The sequence below is a fragment of the Hippocampus zosterae genome, chromosome 9, assembly GCF_025434085.1.
Source record: "Hippocampus zosterae strain Florida chromosome 9, ASM2543408v3, whole genome shotgun sequence".
Taxonomy (NCBI): domain Eukaryota; kingdom Metazoa; phylum Chordata; class Actinopteri; order Syngnathiformes; family Syngnathidae; genus Hippocampus; species Hippocampus zosterae.
Genome location: NC_067459.1, coordinates 15258723 through 15278983, shown reverse-complemented (window position 1 = coordinate 15278983; position 20261 = coordinate 15258723). Strand labels below are relative to the sequence as shown.

General features: G+C 40.9%; 3 protein-coding genes across 7 annotated transcripts; 1 reads left to right on the top strand and 2 right to left on the bottom strand.

Annotated features, from left to right (window-relative positions):
• Positions 1-545: 545 nt before the first annotated feature.
• Positions 546-6676, bottom strand: LOC127607342 (peroxisomal succinyl-coenzyme A thioesterase-like). 4 transcript variants are annotated; one of them, XM_052075543.1, is made up of 13 exons: positions 6514-6673; positions 5789-5911; positions 5417-5540; positions 4501-4707; positions 4080-4179; positions 3312-3502; positions 3065-3237; positions 2338-2454; positions 1994-2079; positions 1763-1856; positions 1610-1690; positions 1391-1526; positions 546-936 (listed from the first exon to the last, which is right to left on the bottom strand). In XM_052075543.1, the coding sequence occupies exons 3-13, from the start codon at positions 5523-5525 to the stop codon at positions 836-838; spliced, it is 1395 nt and encodes a 464-aa protein (XP_051931503.1). In that variant the 5' UTR covers positions 5526-5540; positions 5789-5911; positions 6514-6673; the 3' UTR covers positions 546-835. The 4 variants fall into 4 exon arrangements, with proteins under 4 accessions (XP_051931503.1, XP_051931504.1, XP_051931505.1 ...); XM_052075544.1 differs by having other exon boundaries at positions 5417-5535; XM_052075545.1 differs by lacking the exon at positions 5789-5911 and having other exon boundaries at positions 6514-6676.
• A 1154-nt stretch (positions 6677-7830) lies between these two features.
• On the top strand, positions 7831-12904 carry sys1 (SYS1 golgi trafficking protein). Of its 2 annotated transcripts, none has more exons than XM_052075563.1 (4): positions 7831-7993; positions 10004-10253; positions 10346-10413; positions 11185-12904. In XM_052075563.1, the coding sequence occupies exons 2-4, from the start codon at positions 10092-10094 to the stop codon at positions 11423-11425; spliced, it is 471 nt and encodes a 156-aa protein (XP_051931523.1). In that variant the 5' UTR covers positions 7831-7993; positions 10004-10091; the 3' UTR covers positions 11426-12904. The 2 variants fall into 2 exon arrangements, with proteins under 2 accessions (XP_051931523.1, XP_051931522.1); XM_052075562.1 differs by having other exon boundaries at positions 7835-7998.
• A 1055-nt stretch (positions 12905-13959) lies between these two features.
• LOC127607348 (neuritin-like) lies at positions 13960-20175 on the bottom strand. Its single transcript, XM_052075564.1, has 3 exons — positions 19906-20175; positions 17652-17805; positions 13960-16882 (listed from the first exon to the last, which is right to left on the bottom strand). The coding sequence occupies exons 1-3, from the start codon at positions 19961-19963 to the stop codon at positions 16648-16650; spliced, it is 447 nt and encodes a 148-aa protein (XP_051931524.1). The 5' UTR covers positions 19964-20175; the 3' UTR covers positions 13960-16647.
• Between the last annotated feature and the right edge of the window lie 86 nt (positions 20176-20261).

Here is a 20261-nt window from a genome sequence, read left to right as displayed (position 1 = left end):
ATAAGTTTACTCTGAGTGGTTTGTCCATTTGGGGAGGTCTGTAGGCTCCTGTTAGCAGCTTTGAAGTTAACACACTTTGATGAAGTTAACGGCCTCTGATAAAATTAACTTCTACTTAAGAAGATAACATCAACCCCAGGATGTCATACTGTGGGTCGTCAATGGCTGCGATCACGGACCACTGACCCCTCCAACCACTTCGGGAATGATCTGTGTGTTCCATTTGGAGAATTCCTTGCTGTTCTGAAACGCTCGCCCACACCCGCTTCGAAGATCGTGTATCAGAGACATACTTTAATAAATACAAAGAGACAAATACGGTTTCTTCAGAGCTGTCCAGGGACTGTAACGGTTTCCACATCTTAGCTAGCTGCAGAGCTATTCCGAAATTGTAAACCGAGACATGTCTCGGGGCGCATTCCTTGCAAGAAAGACAACTCTGCTTGCCTCTTCTTGTCTCTCTGATGTTTCCGAACTTTGTCTTCAGGGTCTGATTAAATCCTAGACCTGATGATAGGTTAGTTAGCTATTTCGTTAAATGAGAATCAAGGTTAAAAGGTTTCATCAAAATCTATATCATTCACAATTCAACATTTGTAACTAAAGCTGTGATAACACGACCAGTGAAAAGACCTGAGGAGTTAACTTGTAAATACTAGGACACTAACAGTCACAACATAAAAGAGTACAGTTGTTTCTTGACTGGTTAATTTTTCCCCACTTCCCCCTGTACATCATTCGAGATTCATTCATTGTCATCACGACTGAACATCACCTTCCTTTTTGGTGAATCTGTGGCAAGGGCAACTTTGTATTTATTACATAACACTCATGTTCACGCCCTCAGATTCTTGTCCAAAAATTTCAGGATTTCCTTCCAAGCATCTTCCTGTGCAGCAGCATGGGTTACAGTATGACCCCCCCACAACGCGAGCACTGCAAGAGAAACAGATAGATATTTTGAAATACTAGATATTTCGACCGTACACAGAAAGACACATGGTATTGCGGTTGAGTGTCTGGTTATTAATTCACATGCTCGAGAATTATAAGGGGTCCCTCAAGAGTCCATGCTCGGACCCCTTTTGTTCATGTTTCACTTAGGTCGAAATCTTCGGCACTGTAATGTTGACTATCATGACTATGCAGATGACATGCAGGTATATTTAACAGTCTGACCAAATGACTACCGTTCAATTAAGTTGTTGTGTCACTGTCTAATGCCCCCAGAGAAAAAAATAATTGGATGAACCGAAATTTCCATCAACTTTGTCTGCCCATATATTCAGATGTGACTTTCAGAAGTCAGATCAAATCATTCACTTTCACAGCCTTTTACAGGCTGAAAAATATAATTATGGTTAACCATATCGTTTGTCGGAGATCTCACTTTTTTCTGGTTTGATTCTCCACACAGACATTCTTGAGTGTGGTGTGTATGGTGGTTCGATCAGGTGGCCGGCGCCAGGATATGACAAACAGGTATACAGGTGGGATTTACCAGCTGTTTTCAGGATATCTTCAATCTGAAAAGCACAAAATTGGAGCTGCATTAACTTGAAATGTGCAGCCACACCGACTGAGAAGAGGTTAACTCATATTTTTGTACCAGGTTTGCATTCTCAGTACTTGGAAAATTTTGGTCATCTTCACCCAAAATGTACAGCAATGGACAGGCCAGGTTCTCTATCTGCAAGGATCAGACACATTCACAGTATTTTTTTCTCTGGTTTACAATTTACCTAGATGGTCTTCACATCACCTTCACTTGGGTCCCAGGAGAGAAGTTTTTGGGTGAACCCAGTTTCTTAAAACTGAGATAACCTGCCTCATCCCGTGGCCAAAGTCTTTGGTCACTGAAAATAAATGTAAGAGAAAACAACAGATAATTTGGAAACGTTTTATTTCGTGACAAGACACAAGATTTCTAACCTCGACCAGCAACAGTGTGTTTCTACACCCACCCGAAACTGTAAACTGTTTTTTTAAATACCTTTCTGATGCTTGAGGTTTGCAAAAGGTTTGTGTGAGCGCAACGTTGCTTCCGGCTGAGCCATTTACACAAACCAAACAGGATAGCTGGAAAAAAAGTGACATTTTGAATACAAGGCAAACAACATCGTCACCAACGGGTTTCTCATTTCCAACGTTGCATCATGATGAATGGACACTATTTAAAGTGGGCCTAAAACTAATGGTGGCTGATGTACCGTACTACACAGCGCACGAGAAACATAATGTTAGATTTGCATTCATGCACATGTTTGACTTTGCAAGTTCAAGAAGCAATTTCCACACTTTCAAATACGGTATACTGTACACAACTGTGCGACGTACATTTGCATCAGAGAGTGTGGCTATTCGGAGGGTCAGGTAGACTCCGTAGCAGAGACCAATGATGCCAATTCGATCGCCACAGATCTGAGGATGATCTCGAAGGATATCAATTGCTTTCTGAACAAAAGGGGCGGGGGTGGGGGGGAATGAAACGTTAGATGACATTGTTCATTTCATGAATGAAGTTCCATTATGTTGTGGCATCATTTTCAAATGTTACTGGCGGGCATATGCAGCACACTTAAAAGGCTGTTGTATGATCAAAATTCAAGTTTAGGATTTTTCTGGATGGTGCAGTGCTTAATGAAGTCTCAAAGGTGGAATAAATTAATTGAAGTGATTTCCATCCAGTGTGCCAAATTATTTTTATAAACAGAAAAAAGAACCTTCACTTTTAGCTCAAAATTAAGTGATCAAAAAGATCATCGAAAAAAAATTTTTTGTGTGTGACCAAAAATTCTTAAACATGTATGTAGTTAAATACGTTGATGCTTGTCAGTATTTTATTTATTTTTGCTAACTTGTGATTTCAAACAAGTTATCCATTGATATGTTGGCAAAATGAAAACCAAATTAAGAAGTAAGTACTTAAATAAAACGATATGAGCACGGTTTTAGTCATAATAAAGTGACCTATTTGTTACCCTTGCTCAACAGGGAACCTTCCTTTCTCATAGCCTACTGGTTCTTTGAACCCCTCCCGCCACCTAACTTAGGTACATCTTGCCTTCATATATGCATCTGTACTGTTAATATCAAGTTGGACTGTCAGATCCTTGTGTTCCATGTAGGCGATGGTGAAGCTGGCAAAGCCCCTGGATGCAGTCAGGGATGAGCGGTACTCCACAAGTCCTCCACCCATACCCCATAAGTCCAGCACGGCTGGAAACCTGCCCGGCCCTACCAAGACAATGCAACAAGATTAGAGGAAAGACACTTGAAAGAGGAACATTTGTGATCACATTTGTGCTCACCCGGTGGTAAGAATAACGTTCCCACAACTCCATTTTGGCGAATGTCTATTCTTTGAACACCTGGTGCCATGTACCAGCGCTCAGTGGTTGCAACAGCCAACTCAGCGTTCTCTCGCTCTCTGGGAGTCACATGACCTTCCAGTAAAGAAATGTCCACGATGAATGGAGTCTCGACATTCTTCTTTCGCAATCTTTGCAAAAAAAAAGAATAATGTCATTTTCTACCCATTCCTGGTCACAATACCAGTTTGTCACGAGGTCTTGATAGTCCTGTGGACAACAAGTCAAAATACCTGATAAATGAATATGACAAAAAGAAACCTGAAAACAATTAATATAAACACTTCATTTCAAAGGTTTTGATTTCCACTTCTAGCAGTGTTAAATGTTTACACACAAAAAAAACGAGATTGTCATAGAGAACTGCAGTGTGTTGACCTCAGCCTCAACCAAATTATTAAAAGAATAAGAAATCTTGGGAGGATCGTGTTTGTCTTCGTTGTCCATCTGCTACTTTATAGCTAATGGAAACTGATGAACAGATGGGAGGTGCACAGTTCACTTGATGCAAAATTCACTCAAATGGTGAAATTAAATTACCGGAATCAGATCGTGATCTAACCAAGACAGCAATTTCTTAGCCTATGCGCCACCCGGCAAAGTTTTGTGAAAATGTTTATTATAATGACATGAGATTGTGGCACTACATGAAGCTAGGAACACAATGCGAGACCACTTCAAATGAGATATGTATTTTTGTGCACCTGCCTTAAACCATCCCTTTCATCAGGACCTGGCTGCAGGGCCCAGAAGAGACCCATTGGCTCACATCCCAAATACGAGCCACCCACAGAATGATCCCGAGCAACTGTTGAAGGCACAAGAAAGAAGGGCAGTAGAAGCTCGACAGAAGATCACAAATAGCAACGTGTCATGTCTCATGTCTCACGGGGAAATCATGTCTGACATCAAATTTGACATTTTAGTCAAAAAATGTGCATCAGCCATAATATACAATTTTTGAAAGCAAGTGCATTCACAAGGTTGTGGTTTGTGTAATTCTGTAAACATTAATTTAAGAATCCAAAGCAATGCCAATCATGTGTTTAAGCATGTTTCGGTTGAAAAAGAAAGTTTACACAAATGTGATGCATTGTCAATGAAAAGCATGTGTGAGCACATGACTCACGGTTGACAGTGCCATCTGCACTGGTGTTATAGTGGCCAAAAGCCTCCCACAGGTCACCATTCTCACTGCGCATTTGTGCGCACAATGTCACCGGGTGGTTTGGTGGCATGAAACCTGCCTTTATGCTTATTGGATCATCCACAAGGCCGCGGGCTGGAGTGACTGTCAGCGCAGGAGCTGGACTGGTACTGGTCCTCGAATGCATCGCTGGTGGAGATAAGTGTGTAATGTTCAGAGAGTCTGTACGAACTGGTCCAGGCCTTATTAGACGGAAAGGAATGTTTTTGTGACCATTTGTAGTTTTGTGACCATGGCCAATCTGATCAAATAGCCATGATATAAGGAGTACCTCAGGGGTCCGATTTTACTGGGTAAATTGCTCTAAGCGTGAGTCAAGCCTATCCCTGCTGACATTGGGTGAGAGGCAGTGTAGACCCTGGACTTGTTGCCATCTCATTGCAGTTACCATGTGAAAATAGTAAATAAGGTACAATTCAATTCAAGTCCAAGAACCTGTTTTCATACACATGGTGTCAATATAAGGAAATGTGAAAGACGATTATGAGCAACAGAAAAAGTTCTCTCCAGGTTTCCAGAGTAACGGTTGATTTCACTTGAGATTGAACAAAAAGACATTTCGCAGAAACTTTGGCATTGGCCATTTGTGTATCCCAGTCAGGGTTCACAACAGGGTCCATATAACAATGCGAAACAGTCCACTCAGCGGCACGTGTCATCTGCAGTTAGAAGCAGCCCAAACATAGAAATCAAGAAGAACCTGAACTCAAAATATATCTAAAACCCACGGCTTGGAATTTATCTCAAGCAATCCTGAATATTAAATGTCTGTGCCAAGATGATATGTGTGACACACAACACCAACATTTTTACAGTACGCTATTGCTATTTTTCTTACCTACAGCACTATGCAACCAGCAAGGTTTCCTGTGTAGGCAAACACGCAGAGTCAGCTGATTTCCTATGAGATGCCGGTATACTGCCATTCGCACCTGAGTCCCAATCATTATGCTTAGTCTGTCCTGGAAATGGACATCAGTGGAGAAACAAGAAACGATCCTGTGATATCTTTGAACTGCTTTCCACACGCTCACTGCGTTAACAATAATATGTTGAAATGACTGGAGGGTTAATATGCTCCATGGTTTGAAATGAACCTTGACCCTTAACTCTGTGCAGTCAAAGAAAAAAAGATAATGTTTAATCAGGAAGTAAGCTAGTGATGTTTTCCAATTTCAAAATATTACCGATTTGACACGTTGTCCATTACCTGTTCTTATGTTATCATGCCTCCTTCAGTAGAATTCATACATGAACCCCATGAATGGTAAATCTTCTTATGCTGATGAAAATACCAATGTACAGTATATATATCCTGATACCGTACAGAGGCCTAAAATGACATTACTGGGCTCTTTTCTGCATTTATTTATAAAATACATGTTTTATACAAACCACACAATTGAAGATATCTGGTTTTATAACCACTTTTCAAGGAATGCAATAAAGTGCAGACGACACATGTATACCTATTACCTATTGCCTACTATTCATTGAGTAGAAGTGCTAATAAATGAACCCATGTGTGTGTGTGTGTGTGTGTGTGTGTGTGTGTGTGTGTGTGTGTATATATATATATATATATATATATATATATATATATATATATATATATATATATGTATTGGTATATACAGTATCTTATTCTTGCATAAGCGAGGATAACAACCAATAAAGGTTTTCCATAACAAGGGGGGGGGGGGGGGGTGGCGTTAATATTAAAAAGTTAAATAGTGGGGTGGGAAAAGGTGCAAATAGGTGACTCCAAGTACTGTACATCGAACCTTGAGTATGCAGAGGTCTGTTGTATGTTTATTGGCAATACTGTTCGGTTGCACTATTGCAAATACCACATTAAGGCATGCTGGATTTCGTTTGCGTGCAAAAAATCTAAACCAAAACCAAAAATGTATTGGATAATGCACAAAGGCTTACCTTGATAGTATTCAACAGAGTTGATTTGGTCCAGATGTTTTGCCAGGTTCATCAGCAAAATTCAGCTTAAATCCTGACTGTTTTGCATCTGAGATTACACTTGCCAGTAAGAGAAATATGCAAAACCTGCTTTAACATGTCAGAGTAATTTATAGTGGGGAAACCGGTATCTGTTCAGTGTTCAGCTTAGTGTAAATCTCACACACACCCATTCTAAAAATTTGAGCAGACAATTAGCAAAATAAATTCAAAAGACAAATCACATACGACAAATGACAGAATGGCCAAATTTAGAGAATTACCATTAACATTTAAACATAACTATTGCATAACATGAAGAATATGTTGAAATACAATAATGTATTGGCGATAATGAAATTTGTGTTCTTCCCCCAGTGTGTAAACAATAATATCCTGGAAATGACCGAAGGGTTATTTGGGGATATTGTGAGTCGGTGGGAAGAAACTTTGAAATTCTCTTCAATTCCATTGACACGCCTTCCCATGGAGTAGGAGAGTCTGGGGTCTCTGTGGCTGGCTCTTAAATCTTGGACTTTAAGGTTACCAAAATGGTTAAAAAGTTACTCGGTGGTACTGGGGGTGGATGGATCCTCCCAGAGTTCCTATAGGCTCTGGACGGTGTGGAACTGTCCTGGTTGATACAGCTCTAAACCATCATGTGGACACTGGGCACAGTACCTCTGGAGTGGCAGACCGCTGTGGTAGAACCCCTTTTTAGGAAGGGGGACTGAAGGGTGTGTTCTAACTAGCTCCTCAGTCTCACTGGTAAACGGATTCTGGAGAGGATGGTCCATCAGAAAGTATTGTATTATTATTTTTTTCTTACTCCTGCAACGTCTCCATGTAGAAATCTGTCTGTCTACTGTATTAAAAAACAAACAAAGAAACAAACAAACACTTATAGATGTAAGTTGTGCAAAACAAATTCTCTCTGTAGTGAGCTAGTAATTAGTGTAAACGTGTCAATGTTCACCTCTTGTCTAGACGTATTTCATGGCTACAGAGTACAGTACTTTTAAGCATTCTGCAAATAAACAGAAACCAAAAATAGTCAAATTAAAATTATAATTATTTATTTTGCCCTCTAGCGATAATGTCATATTATCCGGAAATCGTCACGTCAAGTCAAGTCAAGTCAATAGTATTTATAGAGCACTTTCAAACAGCCATCGCTGCATACAAAGTGCTGTACATGGAACAATTTAACATTTAACAGTAAGACAAATAGTGTACTGTAATTTACGAGGAGGCCTGTTGGCTCGTGGTGTTTTATTTTGAAAGCTCGCACTTAACCCCATCTTTTTCCGGCTCAAGGATGTTTCCGGTTCAAAGTTATGACTTGACTGGTGTTTTGGACTTGTCTAGTAGGAATAGAGGCCTGGATTTTAGCAAGTTTATAATGGGCGTAATAACCAAATGATTGGATTATTTTAGTCGTTCATCTATTTCAGCTTCAGTGGTCAGGTCTGCTATGTTTCTTGCTCTCTCTTTTTTTTATTAAGAGGTTCCGATTTTTCTCATTTTAAATAGCCGTTGTAACTTGCCCTCACAGTACGGCTAAACCGGGGTGAACTGGAAGTCACACACTCGCGTTGTATTTTGCATTGCGTTTTATTATTTTAAATGTGTATTGTATTTAGTGTGTGTTCGTAGATTGTATAGCATTGGCTAACCGTTGAACGCGTTTAATTACCATTTGGTTAGCTTCGTTGTTGTCCGCACAATAATTTTATTTCGAGTGTTTGGCCGTCGCAATTGACAATTTTTTTGTTATATCAAACGGTGTTTCAATCTCGAACCTTTTTGAACAGGATATGAAGAGAACCTTTTCGCACTGAGTCCCGGTTTCTTACGTTATTAGGTTAGATTTTATTTCATGGACACAGGCATCGTTATGCTAGTATATGTGTTTGAGAATACAGTATTGATGACGCACAGCAAGATTTCTAGTGCTGGTTGCGTTTAATGTAGAGCTGTCAAACGATTAAAATATTTAATCTAATTAAAAATGCAACTGTCATAATTAACTCAAATGAACAAAAAAATTAATCGTGATTACTCACATTTTTTTAATCGTTTCTGAATTTCCTTTTTTTTGGTCCTATTTTTCCGCCATTTTAATGCTCTCATCAACATGGAATCATGAATCAGTTTTCTATGTGCCAAATGCAAATATTTACTGAAATAACAATTTCGATTTTGAATTTTACATAAACATTTTTCACTTGGTGCAGTTATTCACACATAATCTCTCACACAATATTACTGTCCATCAATAACGGTGAAAAAAATATTTTGTCACACAACAGCTGCTTTAACAGCTTTTTTTATGAAATCAAAACAGAGCAATATAACATTATAAAGTGCACATCTCAGGTACACTAGTACTCAGCCTATAGTGGATTTAAACCATGGTTGCATACTTCATTTTTCTCAAGTTTGCTTTCAACACAGCAGTCTGTTTCTGTATGTTTGTTGAAGAATAACGAGACACCGGACACCAGTGTTCATTATGTGCCGCTGTATTCGAAACAGCCGGCCTTACAAACAAGCACACGCACTTCCCCCGTGCTGCAGGGGCAAACCATTCTGAAAGTGTGTGTGGGGGGGGGGGGCACAGTCAGGCTATGTTGATTGTGTTGGTCCTTCTTGCACGGAAGTCTCTCTACGGTTTTGTGTAGACCTCATTTCGAATGACTACACTTGGTTCGATGACAACACTGGAGACATTTTACTTTCGCTAGGTCGCTAGCATTGTAGCTCACTGTCAGACGAACACAGAGAAGCTTCACCCGCTCTATTTATATGGACACGGAACGCTGTAACCTTCCACACAAAATAGTTCCAAACAAGTAACAATCGCGTCAGTGGCATACATCGTATACCTGTATGATACACACAGAGAGAAGAACAGGTAACTTTGGTCTTGTCAGTGGAGCAATCTGGCAACTTTTTAAAAGTAAACTTTCCATTCATAAACTCTTTAAGTATCCGTTCTCAGTGTCTCGCGCTGCATTGGCTGGCAAAACAGACAAGGGCGTGGACTTCTGCAGGGCGCTTGTTGTTTTGTTTCTGGTGTATTTATAGAGCAACGTAACATCCGCTTGTGACGTGTGCCGCGTTAATCTCGCGAGAAAAAATTTAATCCTGTTAAAATTCATTTAAATTAATGGCAATAAAAACGCGCTAAACTGACAGCTCTAGTTTAATGGTCTCAATCTCAAACCCTGGCGAAAACAGCAGAAAACAAGATCCTCCTTGTCATTATATGGAGACAGCGTACGTCTCCCCATGGACAAGAGAAAAAAGGGAGAGTCAAATGCGTTGAATTCAACTTAAAAGAGGCAGTGCCACATTAATTTTTGAGGCAGGAGAACACATTTTGTTTTAAGAGTTATGATTGGGTTAAAAAGGAATGACAGCATGAGGTCTGTTATTTGAGACCTGTTTTTTTCTTCTTCTTCTTCAGATGCTGCAATTGACACACCGTGAATGGCATATCTGTTAACAGCTGGGCCAGCTAACATCTTCCTTTGGATTTGCATTTTGAGTCCACAATGGGTAGCCACTTCCGAAGCTACATCTGGGACCCTGTCCTCATTGTGTTTCAAATTGTGTTGATGCAATGCATCTACTACAGCTTTCTCGGCTTGTGGTTGGCAGGAGTGGACTGTCTTGTACCAACACATTGCTCACTGGACCAGATCTTCAGCCATGAAGTGAGTGCAGGCCTTCATTTTAACCCAGAATAGTAATTGTTATATTTTATGCCAAGTTTGTACACCTAGTGACACTGTTATTTGTTTGTTAGCTCCTTGGTTTTGCATCGATACTGGGCAGGCTCTCAATGATGGCGTTCGTTCTGAACTCTCTTACCTGGTGAGGCTTTATAACAACTAAACTGACTAACACTTACACATGGATGATAAACACAAATGAATGGGAACTTTTTAATACACCATTACAACAGATTTTGAATCGACATTCAGCTTTAATATCAAGACATTGTAAAGTGAATGCAGAGATTTGTTGGGGGTCCGGGGAGTGGTAATAGGCCTCAAACCGGACACAGTGATGCACTTGGGCCCCTGCGGAGTTGCCCATTCAGTCAAAAGTCAACTTGAGTGACTTTGTTTGCATCAGTCAGTTTAGATATTAAATCAGATATTCAATAAGAATATGAATGCATCAGATTCAAATGCCGGTTTTCTCTAACAAACTAAAAGCGCCCACAATGGATACATGCACTCACAAATTCAGATTGTGGTGGCTGTAAACTATGTATGTAACCACAGCAGCCCAGGAGCAGTTTGACATAAGCGGGGATGTCAGTGTGGGCCGACACTCCCTCCGAGCACCTCCAAACATTCACACCCAGCCATAATTGCTAATTTGTCCCATTGCTTGGGTCTCTTAAAAGGTGTGGGGCAAATATACAAACTATTGTAATTCCTACCACCGTTCACCTGATTTGGATGTAAATACCCTCAAATTAAAGCTGAAAGTCAGTGAAAACTAATATTATCTTTACAAATGCATTGGTTGGTGGCGGTTGTGTCTGCAGTTGTATTAAAAGTCAAAATGATCAACACAATACCTGCCGTGTTTCTGTGTGTTTAGTATAAATTAATGAACGTATCATTCCTGCAGTGCTCTGGGCTTGTGGTTCTTCATCCGCCGGGGCAAGCAGTGCCTGGACTTCACCGTCACGGTGCACTTCTTCCATTTGATCATCTGTTGGATCTATAATGCTCGCTTTCCCTCCTCGCTGTCGTGGTGGCTCGTCAACTTGGCCTGCATGGCGTTGATGGCGGTCATCGGCGAGTACTTGTGCATGCGGACTGAGCTCAGGGCCATCCCAGTCAATTCTGGACCCAAGTCGAACCTTTGAATTGTTTTCGTGGCACCCTGCTGAAAATGGACAGTTTGACACGTCTTGGACGAACCTTTCTCACAGGGCGACAAAGAAAGCGAACATGGCACATGCATTGGACTGATTTTTGTGGATCTGCTGTACATCAAATGGTCTATTTATTATTGACTTTCCATTCAACTATGGACTGTTTTGTTCTGTGCAGGAATTAAGACAGACTTAAATGTGTCTCAGAGAGGATGTTGGCTGCATGTCCTCTTTGCTATTTTTTTTTCTTTTGCTTAAATAGATTTGCTCTGGGTGGGGGTGTTAACTTAATTATAGTCAAACATCTGTGACTGCAAGCTGGTTTGAGTTGACAGCAAACATTGGAGCAAACATTACATAAAAAATATGCTAGTTAACAGGTGAACCGATCATGGTCAAATTGAGCTTGTAAAAACTTTTTTTTTTAACCAAGTGTGTTTATCATTTACCACAGCAAGCATTTGTTTCTCCCTTCCTTTGTCATCATATTCTTTATTAGGGCACCACGACAGTCTCTCTGGGACGGCTTTGACAGCCACAAGCTGTGTCCTGACAGCACAATATGTCTCTTCTAGAAAATGCCGTCACTTTTTGAGGAGCTGCAACAATGGAAGAATCTTTATATATGAGATGCAAATAGTTCAGGAACAGTTTCAGCATTTTTTTTTAAATGCGCTTTGAAAAATCATGATATTCCTAATTTACACCGTATGGTTTGACGGTACAGCTTTACATTCTTTTTTTTTTTTGGTTTATAAGAACTAAGTCATAATGTGAGAAGAATGAAGCAGTCATGCTATTACAAGAAATAAATCTAGCTGTATTAGGTTTTCTCACAAAGACTGAAGCAATAATTTAGAAATTCTTGGGTTTCTTTTATCATGTAACTGCAAGTGCTTTTAACAAATATTTAACGCAACTAAGAGAGTGTCCCGATCAAAAAAAACATGACAGGTCTCAAGAGACAGACTATGGCTGTTAGTTGCTGTGACTTGTGTTTATATTTTTGTGGGGGTTTTTTTCTTCCTTCCTACCTACATACAACGTTTTTCCTGAAAAAGAAAACTTGGACAACTTCTTGAACTGCAGCATTATCATTACTCATACTCATTCTCATGACATTATTCACATGACTTCACTATTTCCTCTCATAATTTTACTTTTACATTGCTGCCGTAATCGTATGTTGTACAGTTATGCTCAACGCATGGATTGTTTTCCCCCCCAAATATCCAATACCACTCTGCATCTTGATATAACAACTCTGGTTTAGGTGTTATTACCGATTTGTCTTACTGTTTATTGTGCATGTTAAATTGCTCCATGTACAGCACTTTGTATGCAGCGATGGCTGTTGGAAAGTGCTCTATAAATACTGTTGACTTGACTTGAGTACAAAGAAGCTTAGAGGCGGACCTATTGAGATTTTTTTTTTAAATGGCTGTTTTTAATAAAACACAGTTCATGGTGGCTGAAGGAGGGTGATTCTTAGGGAAACGGTGGAAGACAACAGTCAACACGAATTTGAATCAGAGATGGCTTTAAGTGTCCTTAAATATATTTCTGAAATTGATTTTAAAACTGGTTTACCTATTTTTCTAGCATCAGGTTTTTGAGATATTTAGATTTTATGGGGGGTGTCGGGGGGGGGGGGGGTGGTTAAGTTTGACCAATATAAGCAGAATACGGATTTTACAATAATTGTAATTAATAGCTATGATGTGCCAGAAAAAAGCCACTTATTTGCGAAGCCTAACATTTAATTCATAAATATTACTAAATCTATAACATGTTGTCATTGTTATTATTATGAAAACCTGATGCGAGAGAGATAATACAAGAGCAGATTTGGACGTTCACCTGTTTTCTGAGTTTGCTCAAGTGATGTTCACTAGCTGAGCCGTAATTGATTGTTACCTGAGCCCTGAGCAACTGTGATGTCATGTTCAGTCGCCAGAAATTGGCAAAATGGCTACCCCGTGAAATGGATGTAAATAGATGGATTTTGCTGCTAAATTTCACATTCAACAAATGCACTATTCATCAGAATACTGTGTTTCGTGGGGCCACATAGAGGATATTGTGAATACAAAATATGACTTGACACCCCCTTAAAAAATAAAAAAAAGTAAACATTTGTTGGCCAGCGTAATTGGTGTCTGCTTCAGATGCTCAAGCAAGCCTACAGTATCTACGGTCTTCAAATGACAAGTGAAGTGCAACCAAGTTTTCGCTCTTCTGAAGAGGTTCCACCTCAGGCCATGATCCTTTATTTTCTCCCACCACTGCCTCTACACTGAAAGTGTCCAGGTGGAAAGAAACAGATGGGAGCTCACGGACGGGTGCAAATCTGCTTGTTATGGTCCTCATTACCAACACTTTGCCGCAGGGAAGGCCGAAAACAGTCGTATAGAAAAGTCTCCACTCTATCTGACCCATTCCCTGCTCATTGATTAAATCCTCCATTTTGCTTTCCGTCATTATTCCTCCAAATGTCTTTGGAACCGACACAGACTCGAACTAGGTTTTACAGTGCTGGTGCTTTAATACAGACACATGACTTTGCCATATATTGCTCGTATCCTATACAGTCTTATAAATAGTGTTGCTCTCTAGAAGCAAACAAAAGCATAGATGTTGAACTTGGTTTTACATTCAGAGGTTTCTTGAAATACACACAAAAGGGATAAGAGTCCTCTCTGAAAAATGTGACCTTACAATATTGCTCATGCTTTGAGGACAATTGGACTTCTCACTACTGCATACACACAATGGATGACATCATGCTAGCACCTGCGCACCATAATACTGTAAATAGAAACAACCAGAAGGATCATGCCGAGAGAGAAGAGAGGGTGTGCAAGGTGGGTGATGGATGTGAGAAAATGAGACGATGCGCTGCGGAGTCAGTCTTACATCTTCATGCACTGAATCAGTATACTTTTTCTGAGTTCAAATGATCACATTCCCCAATGGTCTGAAGCGCCGTAACAAAACAGCCATGCGGTTATATGATGAGAAAGGTAACAGGAAAAATACTGTCGATGAAGATAAACTGTGGGTATAGAAAGCATGTTGACATTAAAAATAAACAGTGCTTCTCATTACCAGTATATTTATAAGACTATTTGTTGGTGTCTGATCTAGAAATGCAAATGTCTTAATTAAAACTATGCCTGTGGCAGTTTATTAACCAAATGGGTCAAATAGTTTGAAATGAGGCGAAACAAACCAAAGTACTGATATTGGAAATAAATATACTGCCGTGCTATAATTAACATTTACGTGAGAATTATTTAGTGTATAAAACAACATGTAAATGATTAGGTTTTGCCATTTCAAAGGACAAACTTAAGATATTATTGTTTTGGTCCTGTTTTAAACCTTGAACGCTATTTGTTGAAAATACTATTGTATTTATATAAAAATTGTATTTTGAAAATACTTTTGCATTCCAAAAGCAGCTGCTATTGCTTTGACGATTATATATTTGACTAGGCCATGTAAACACCCGGAGACAAATACACTTAAGTCATAAACATGCACAAAATCAAACACTTTTTGGCATTTCAGATGGAACCATTGAACTTCACTACAATGGAGTGATGTGCTGCAAAAAAGGGTTTTTTAAAAAGCCTGATGGTCTTGACCGAACTGTACTTTAAAATGATAAGGGCCCCCTGACTACTATTAATTTACTGTACACATTGTCAGATTCTCCCCTTTCCAGGAAAGAATTCTCTCAGAATATTTGTTTCACTTTAACATCTTCCTGGATGCCACTAAATCATCATGAATGTATTCGTTCATTCATTTGATAAACTAAATTGTATGCTATCATTCAGTAGGACAGCTAAGATTTGTCATGCCAAATTGCCAATAATAAATTAAGGCTAACCCTCCTCTTGAATTCGAATAAATGTACAATAATTTTCAATTACATTATTTAAAAAACATACATTGTGAAAATGGCTACTCAGTTTTTTAAATAAACAGCTGAGTTTCATTAAGTGATGATAGCTTTGCGCTAAATATAGCACAAGATGGTTAGCTTAGCACATATCCCCAAAGGCATTCTCTGCTGGACTAAACACTAGCAGAATCAATGACCTACGTTTACAACCTAAATTACAATATTTGTTCTATTGTGAATTTATTCCCAATAGTTTATTCTCTTCATTTGCTAGCATGTTTATTGGCTGCAAGCCACTGTTTTAGATGGATGTTAGATCTTTTTTATTTTTTGGGGGGCATGGTCAGTGTTGTTTTGAGTTTTGTTTTGTCATGGTTTTTCTTGTGTGCCTTTTTTCATGTTGCTTGTTAGCTTTTTGTTGCGACTTGTTCTCATCAGCCTGGTCTCTTGTGTCTACCAATCAGATACCTCAGTCACTTGCTATTTGTCCAGGTGCTCTTTGGTGTTGTCAATTTGCCTGGATTTACCATCATTTCTCAAGTATAAAACATACTTGAATATAACACGCACCCTCAAGTCGTAGTCCATTAATTTAGGACTTTTAATGATTTGACATGCACTAATTTGCAATTGTGAGAATAAGCGGATTAGAAAACGGATGGATGGAAATATTTTTTTTCTTGCGATTACGCCTGCTCCCCAGTCTTGGGTCCACCGCTTGCTACCGTCAAATCACCAACCCACCAAAACCTCTTGACAGGTTTGTCAAGTTACGACACAAGTGTTGATTTTGAACTGCTCCAGATGTATGTTCGTAGCTCGTAGCAAGGTTGCGAGTGCTCTTTTTTTTTGTGTGTATACTTTGTGATGGCTAGTGTAATTGTGATGTCAGAGTAAATCCCCACCAAAGGTCCAGGTATAAAATGCATGGCCAACCACTGACAGGAACCATATTCGCAAAGCTAAGCAGTAGCGTCATTTTGAGCGTACCGAACAAGAGGAAGCTATTGCTAAATTTTGAACCCTTTCTTTGAACTATCGTAGTTAAACTTGACAACATACTGTATATGCGGTGCCTTAAAAACAAATACACCAATGCATTGCTTTAAAAATCACCTTAGTGTCGGGACCACTGTACCTTTTGATTATGATTCGATTTCCAAGATTGTTTGACTAACTACGGATACTAGAGTGAAAATAATGCTTGTGTTACTCCTTGGCTTTAGGTTGTGCTTGGGAAGAGTGAGCCTGGTGGAACATAAGACACGTCTCACTCTGCCCGTCTTCTTCCGCGCCCACTTTACATGAAGGACCATCTGGGCCCGGTGGTGAGCAACATGGCCGTGAGCGGCAGGGTCAGCGCCGCAACAGGTGACCTCATGCTTGGAGATGAACTGGGACTACACAAGTCAAACAAGCTTCCCTGAAAGCGCATCTTTCGGGAGTCCTGCCTCAGAGTCTCCCAGATGGAACTGACCTCCTGCTGGCAGTCGGACAGCGCCGTCAGGGCACACGTGTGGAAAGCTTCCCAGTGGCTGCGGCAAAGAAAGCATCATCAGATCAGCGCTGCCAATCATCTGCCATATTACATAAGCCAGAATTCATCTTTGCCGGCTGTCGGAGATTCATTTACTTGCCAACAATCCATCACTGCGATGGATGCGGTGGCTCCCAGTAAGTCAAACTGAGCTTTAACTACCATGGCAACCGCTTCAGAGATATTGCGGATGATATTGCAAGTGGAAATTCTTCAACAGAAGGCTCGGCTGTAGATCGTTGTCTATGCCGGGGTGGTGAAGTGCAATAACAATGACAAAACAGTCACCGGAATTTCATTACCACTGCAGCAGAGTCATAAATTATTTAGATGAGTGGCTCAGTGTCTCAGCACCATTCATATCTGTCTCCTTCCTCTCGGATGATGGACTGTGCTCTTTGCTTTTGTCACGAGATGCAAAGCTTTCCCTGCATACGCGTTGTTTTGCTCAGTCATGAATCATAATGAGAACCAGCACTGGAGTTGTATTAAGAATTCTCCCTTTCCAAACAAATAATTCTCAGTTTATAAAGCTTGTCATTTAAAAATGGTCTTTATAAGAGAGTTTGTAGTTCACAGTCGACGGCATTGCATAATTTGCCCCTCCAATGCAGCGAAATAAATAAACAAAGGGGGGGGGGACTGTAACAATAATACTGGATTTCGGAACGACGCTTGTGCAGTTCTACATCTCGTTCGATTTGGAATTATATTCACAATTTTTTTTCCATTCTCATTTCAGAAATGTGGAGTTCATGTTGTGTCACCTGCACACAGCCGCCACTCCCCTCTCACTGGTCACGTTTTCCTGATAGTTGTCCATGCTCTCCCCCAGCTCCAGGACACAGTCCGAGAAGTCCTTGTAAACATTCTCACAATTCACATCTGATGAATCTACCACCACGGGGATGGACAGGAACACTGAAATGCAGATGCAGGTGACACCTTGTTACTCAATCAAATGAAGTAATAAAGCAATATGTAATCTTGCACTACAGTGGAATATTTTGGCGGTTGTACAATTCTGACTTTGACCAAAAATCAACCTGCTATCAAGTCACAGACAAAGCAAACACAGAATGTTACTTTTCGTGGGGGTGTAGGGAAAGCAAAGAGGAAAAGTCTCCACCGTTGCATTGCTGCGGGTTATGTGGCAATGGCTGCCTCCACTTGCCGGACAATTCACAAATTCTTTCAGTGCATCGACTTCTCAGCTTCTTTACAGTTTGGTATTTGATACAGCGGCTCACAAACAATCTCCATCCTGATGTGACGTTTAATCACTGTTGCCGGTGAAGCTCCTCTCTCCTGTTGATGATTTCATATGCCTGGTGGTATGTGCAACTCCCTAATGGTGGCCTGCATTACATCCTCAAGGATTTAATACCAATTATTTTTTAACCCTTATGTGAGGCACTAACTGGGTCATTTGCACTTTGCTTCGCTCTGCTTTGCGTTGCTGTGCTCGGCGCTGCTGCCTGGCTTCACGTTACTGTACTTTGGCGCAGCCCCACAGTGAGACCGATTGCTCCCAATGGCCTTTGCACTCACGATTTTGCAGATGGGTGTGAATGGGTGGACTGGATGCTAATAAAGGGCCATACCTTAACGTGCGATTTTGAAGGGGTTGGCTCATTTAATTGTTACACCATCATATGTTGGTATTTCATCAGTTGAGTTCCGTGGTTATTTTCAATTTTGTGCATTTGCTTTTATTATTTTCGGATTTGTCAAAGCCTTTTCAGGGCTGAAAACTTACGGTGGTGGTCCTGCTGGTGGTGTCACTTTGGTTGTGGTGCTACTTTGGTCCTTTTTGGGGACAATGTTGAGTGTTCAATTAACATGCCGTGCATATTTTTCAAATGTGGGAGGAAACCGGAGTACCTGAAGAAAACCCACGCAGGCACATGCAAACTCCACACAGGAACGCCGGAGCCAGAATTGAATCCTGCACCTCTACACTGTGAGGCAGACGCGCGAACCGGCATTGCACCTTGCTGCCCTACTTCTTGCTTTCCTTCTTTTAAAATTAGTGTCAAACTAGTATGCTGCCATCTAGTGGTTGACTGGTACCACAGCCAAAATCAAGAGGAGGCAGAAGAAAATAGCTATGAACCGTATTAAAACATAATCCATCCATCCATCCATCTTCCGAGCCGCTTGCTCCTCACTAGGGACGCGGGGGGTGCTGGAGCCTATCCCAGCCGTCTTCGGGCAGTAGGCGGGGGACACCCTGAATCGGTTGCCAGCCAATCGCAGGGCACACAGAAACGAACAACCATTCGCTCTCACACTCACACCTAGGGACAATTTAGAGTGTTCAATCAGCCTGCCACGCATGTTTTTTGGAATGTGGGAGGAAACCGGAGCACCCGGAGAAAACCCACGCAGGCCCGGGGAGAACATGCAAACTCCACACAGGGAGGCCGGAGCTGGAATCGAACCCGGTACCTCCGCACTGTGAAGCCGACGTGCTAACCACTGGGCTGCCGGGCCGCCCTAAAACATAATCAGTTATGCTATTTTAGTGTGTGCGTGCGTGTGTGTTTTTTTTGTGTGTGTTGGCAAAACCAAAACAATAACCAGATAATTTCGGGCATTTTAGGGGTGCAGAGATTCAATTTAGGGGCTCGGGATGCCCGTGGACTGACCTTATGATTCTTTTCTAATGTGATTCAATCTTTGCATGACTCTTCCAAAGATTCCACACATAAAATCATTAAAGCACTTCATTCAACCCCCCCCCCCCCCCGAAACTTGCCCTTAAAATGACCTTTTGAAAAAAGGGGCCAACCAAAAATAAGCCATCTCTAACATCCATTGAGCAAAACTTACAGGGACTCTTAACGTTCCTAACAAGCATGCCTTTGCAGCCCGTCTGGCTCTTTGCTGTACTCCCGCTGACCACGTCTCAAGTAACATCCCCACCAGGCGTGTGTACAACATTGCTGGCACGTTTATGGTTGCGCGTAGGGAGATTTAAAAAAAGATAGAGCACGAAGGTAGCTGGAAATGTCTTACCTAGAGCAAAGCAGAGTATCTCCTCGATCTTGGTCGACGTGAACAATCCCATTATCATCCCATTTCAATCCACGCTGAGTGGGCGATCGTGAGTCCAATTAGAATAAAGGGTACTCATGAAACTGGACTTAAAAAAAACGCTGGGTAAATTAGCTGCCCATATTTTATACGAGTCGTGTATCAGTACAAAAGGGGTGGAAAAAAATAGACTGGTGGGTGTGTGCGTGAAGCCCTTCCCTGCTCTGGTCGAGATGACGTTGTCTGCACCCCCCCCCCCCCCCCGCACACACACACCTCCTCCTCCTACAAACGGGCGCTGAGCTCGACGCCCCACTCTCAGAGCCGGACAGCCCCCA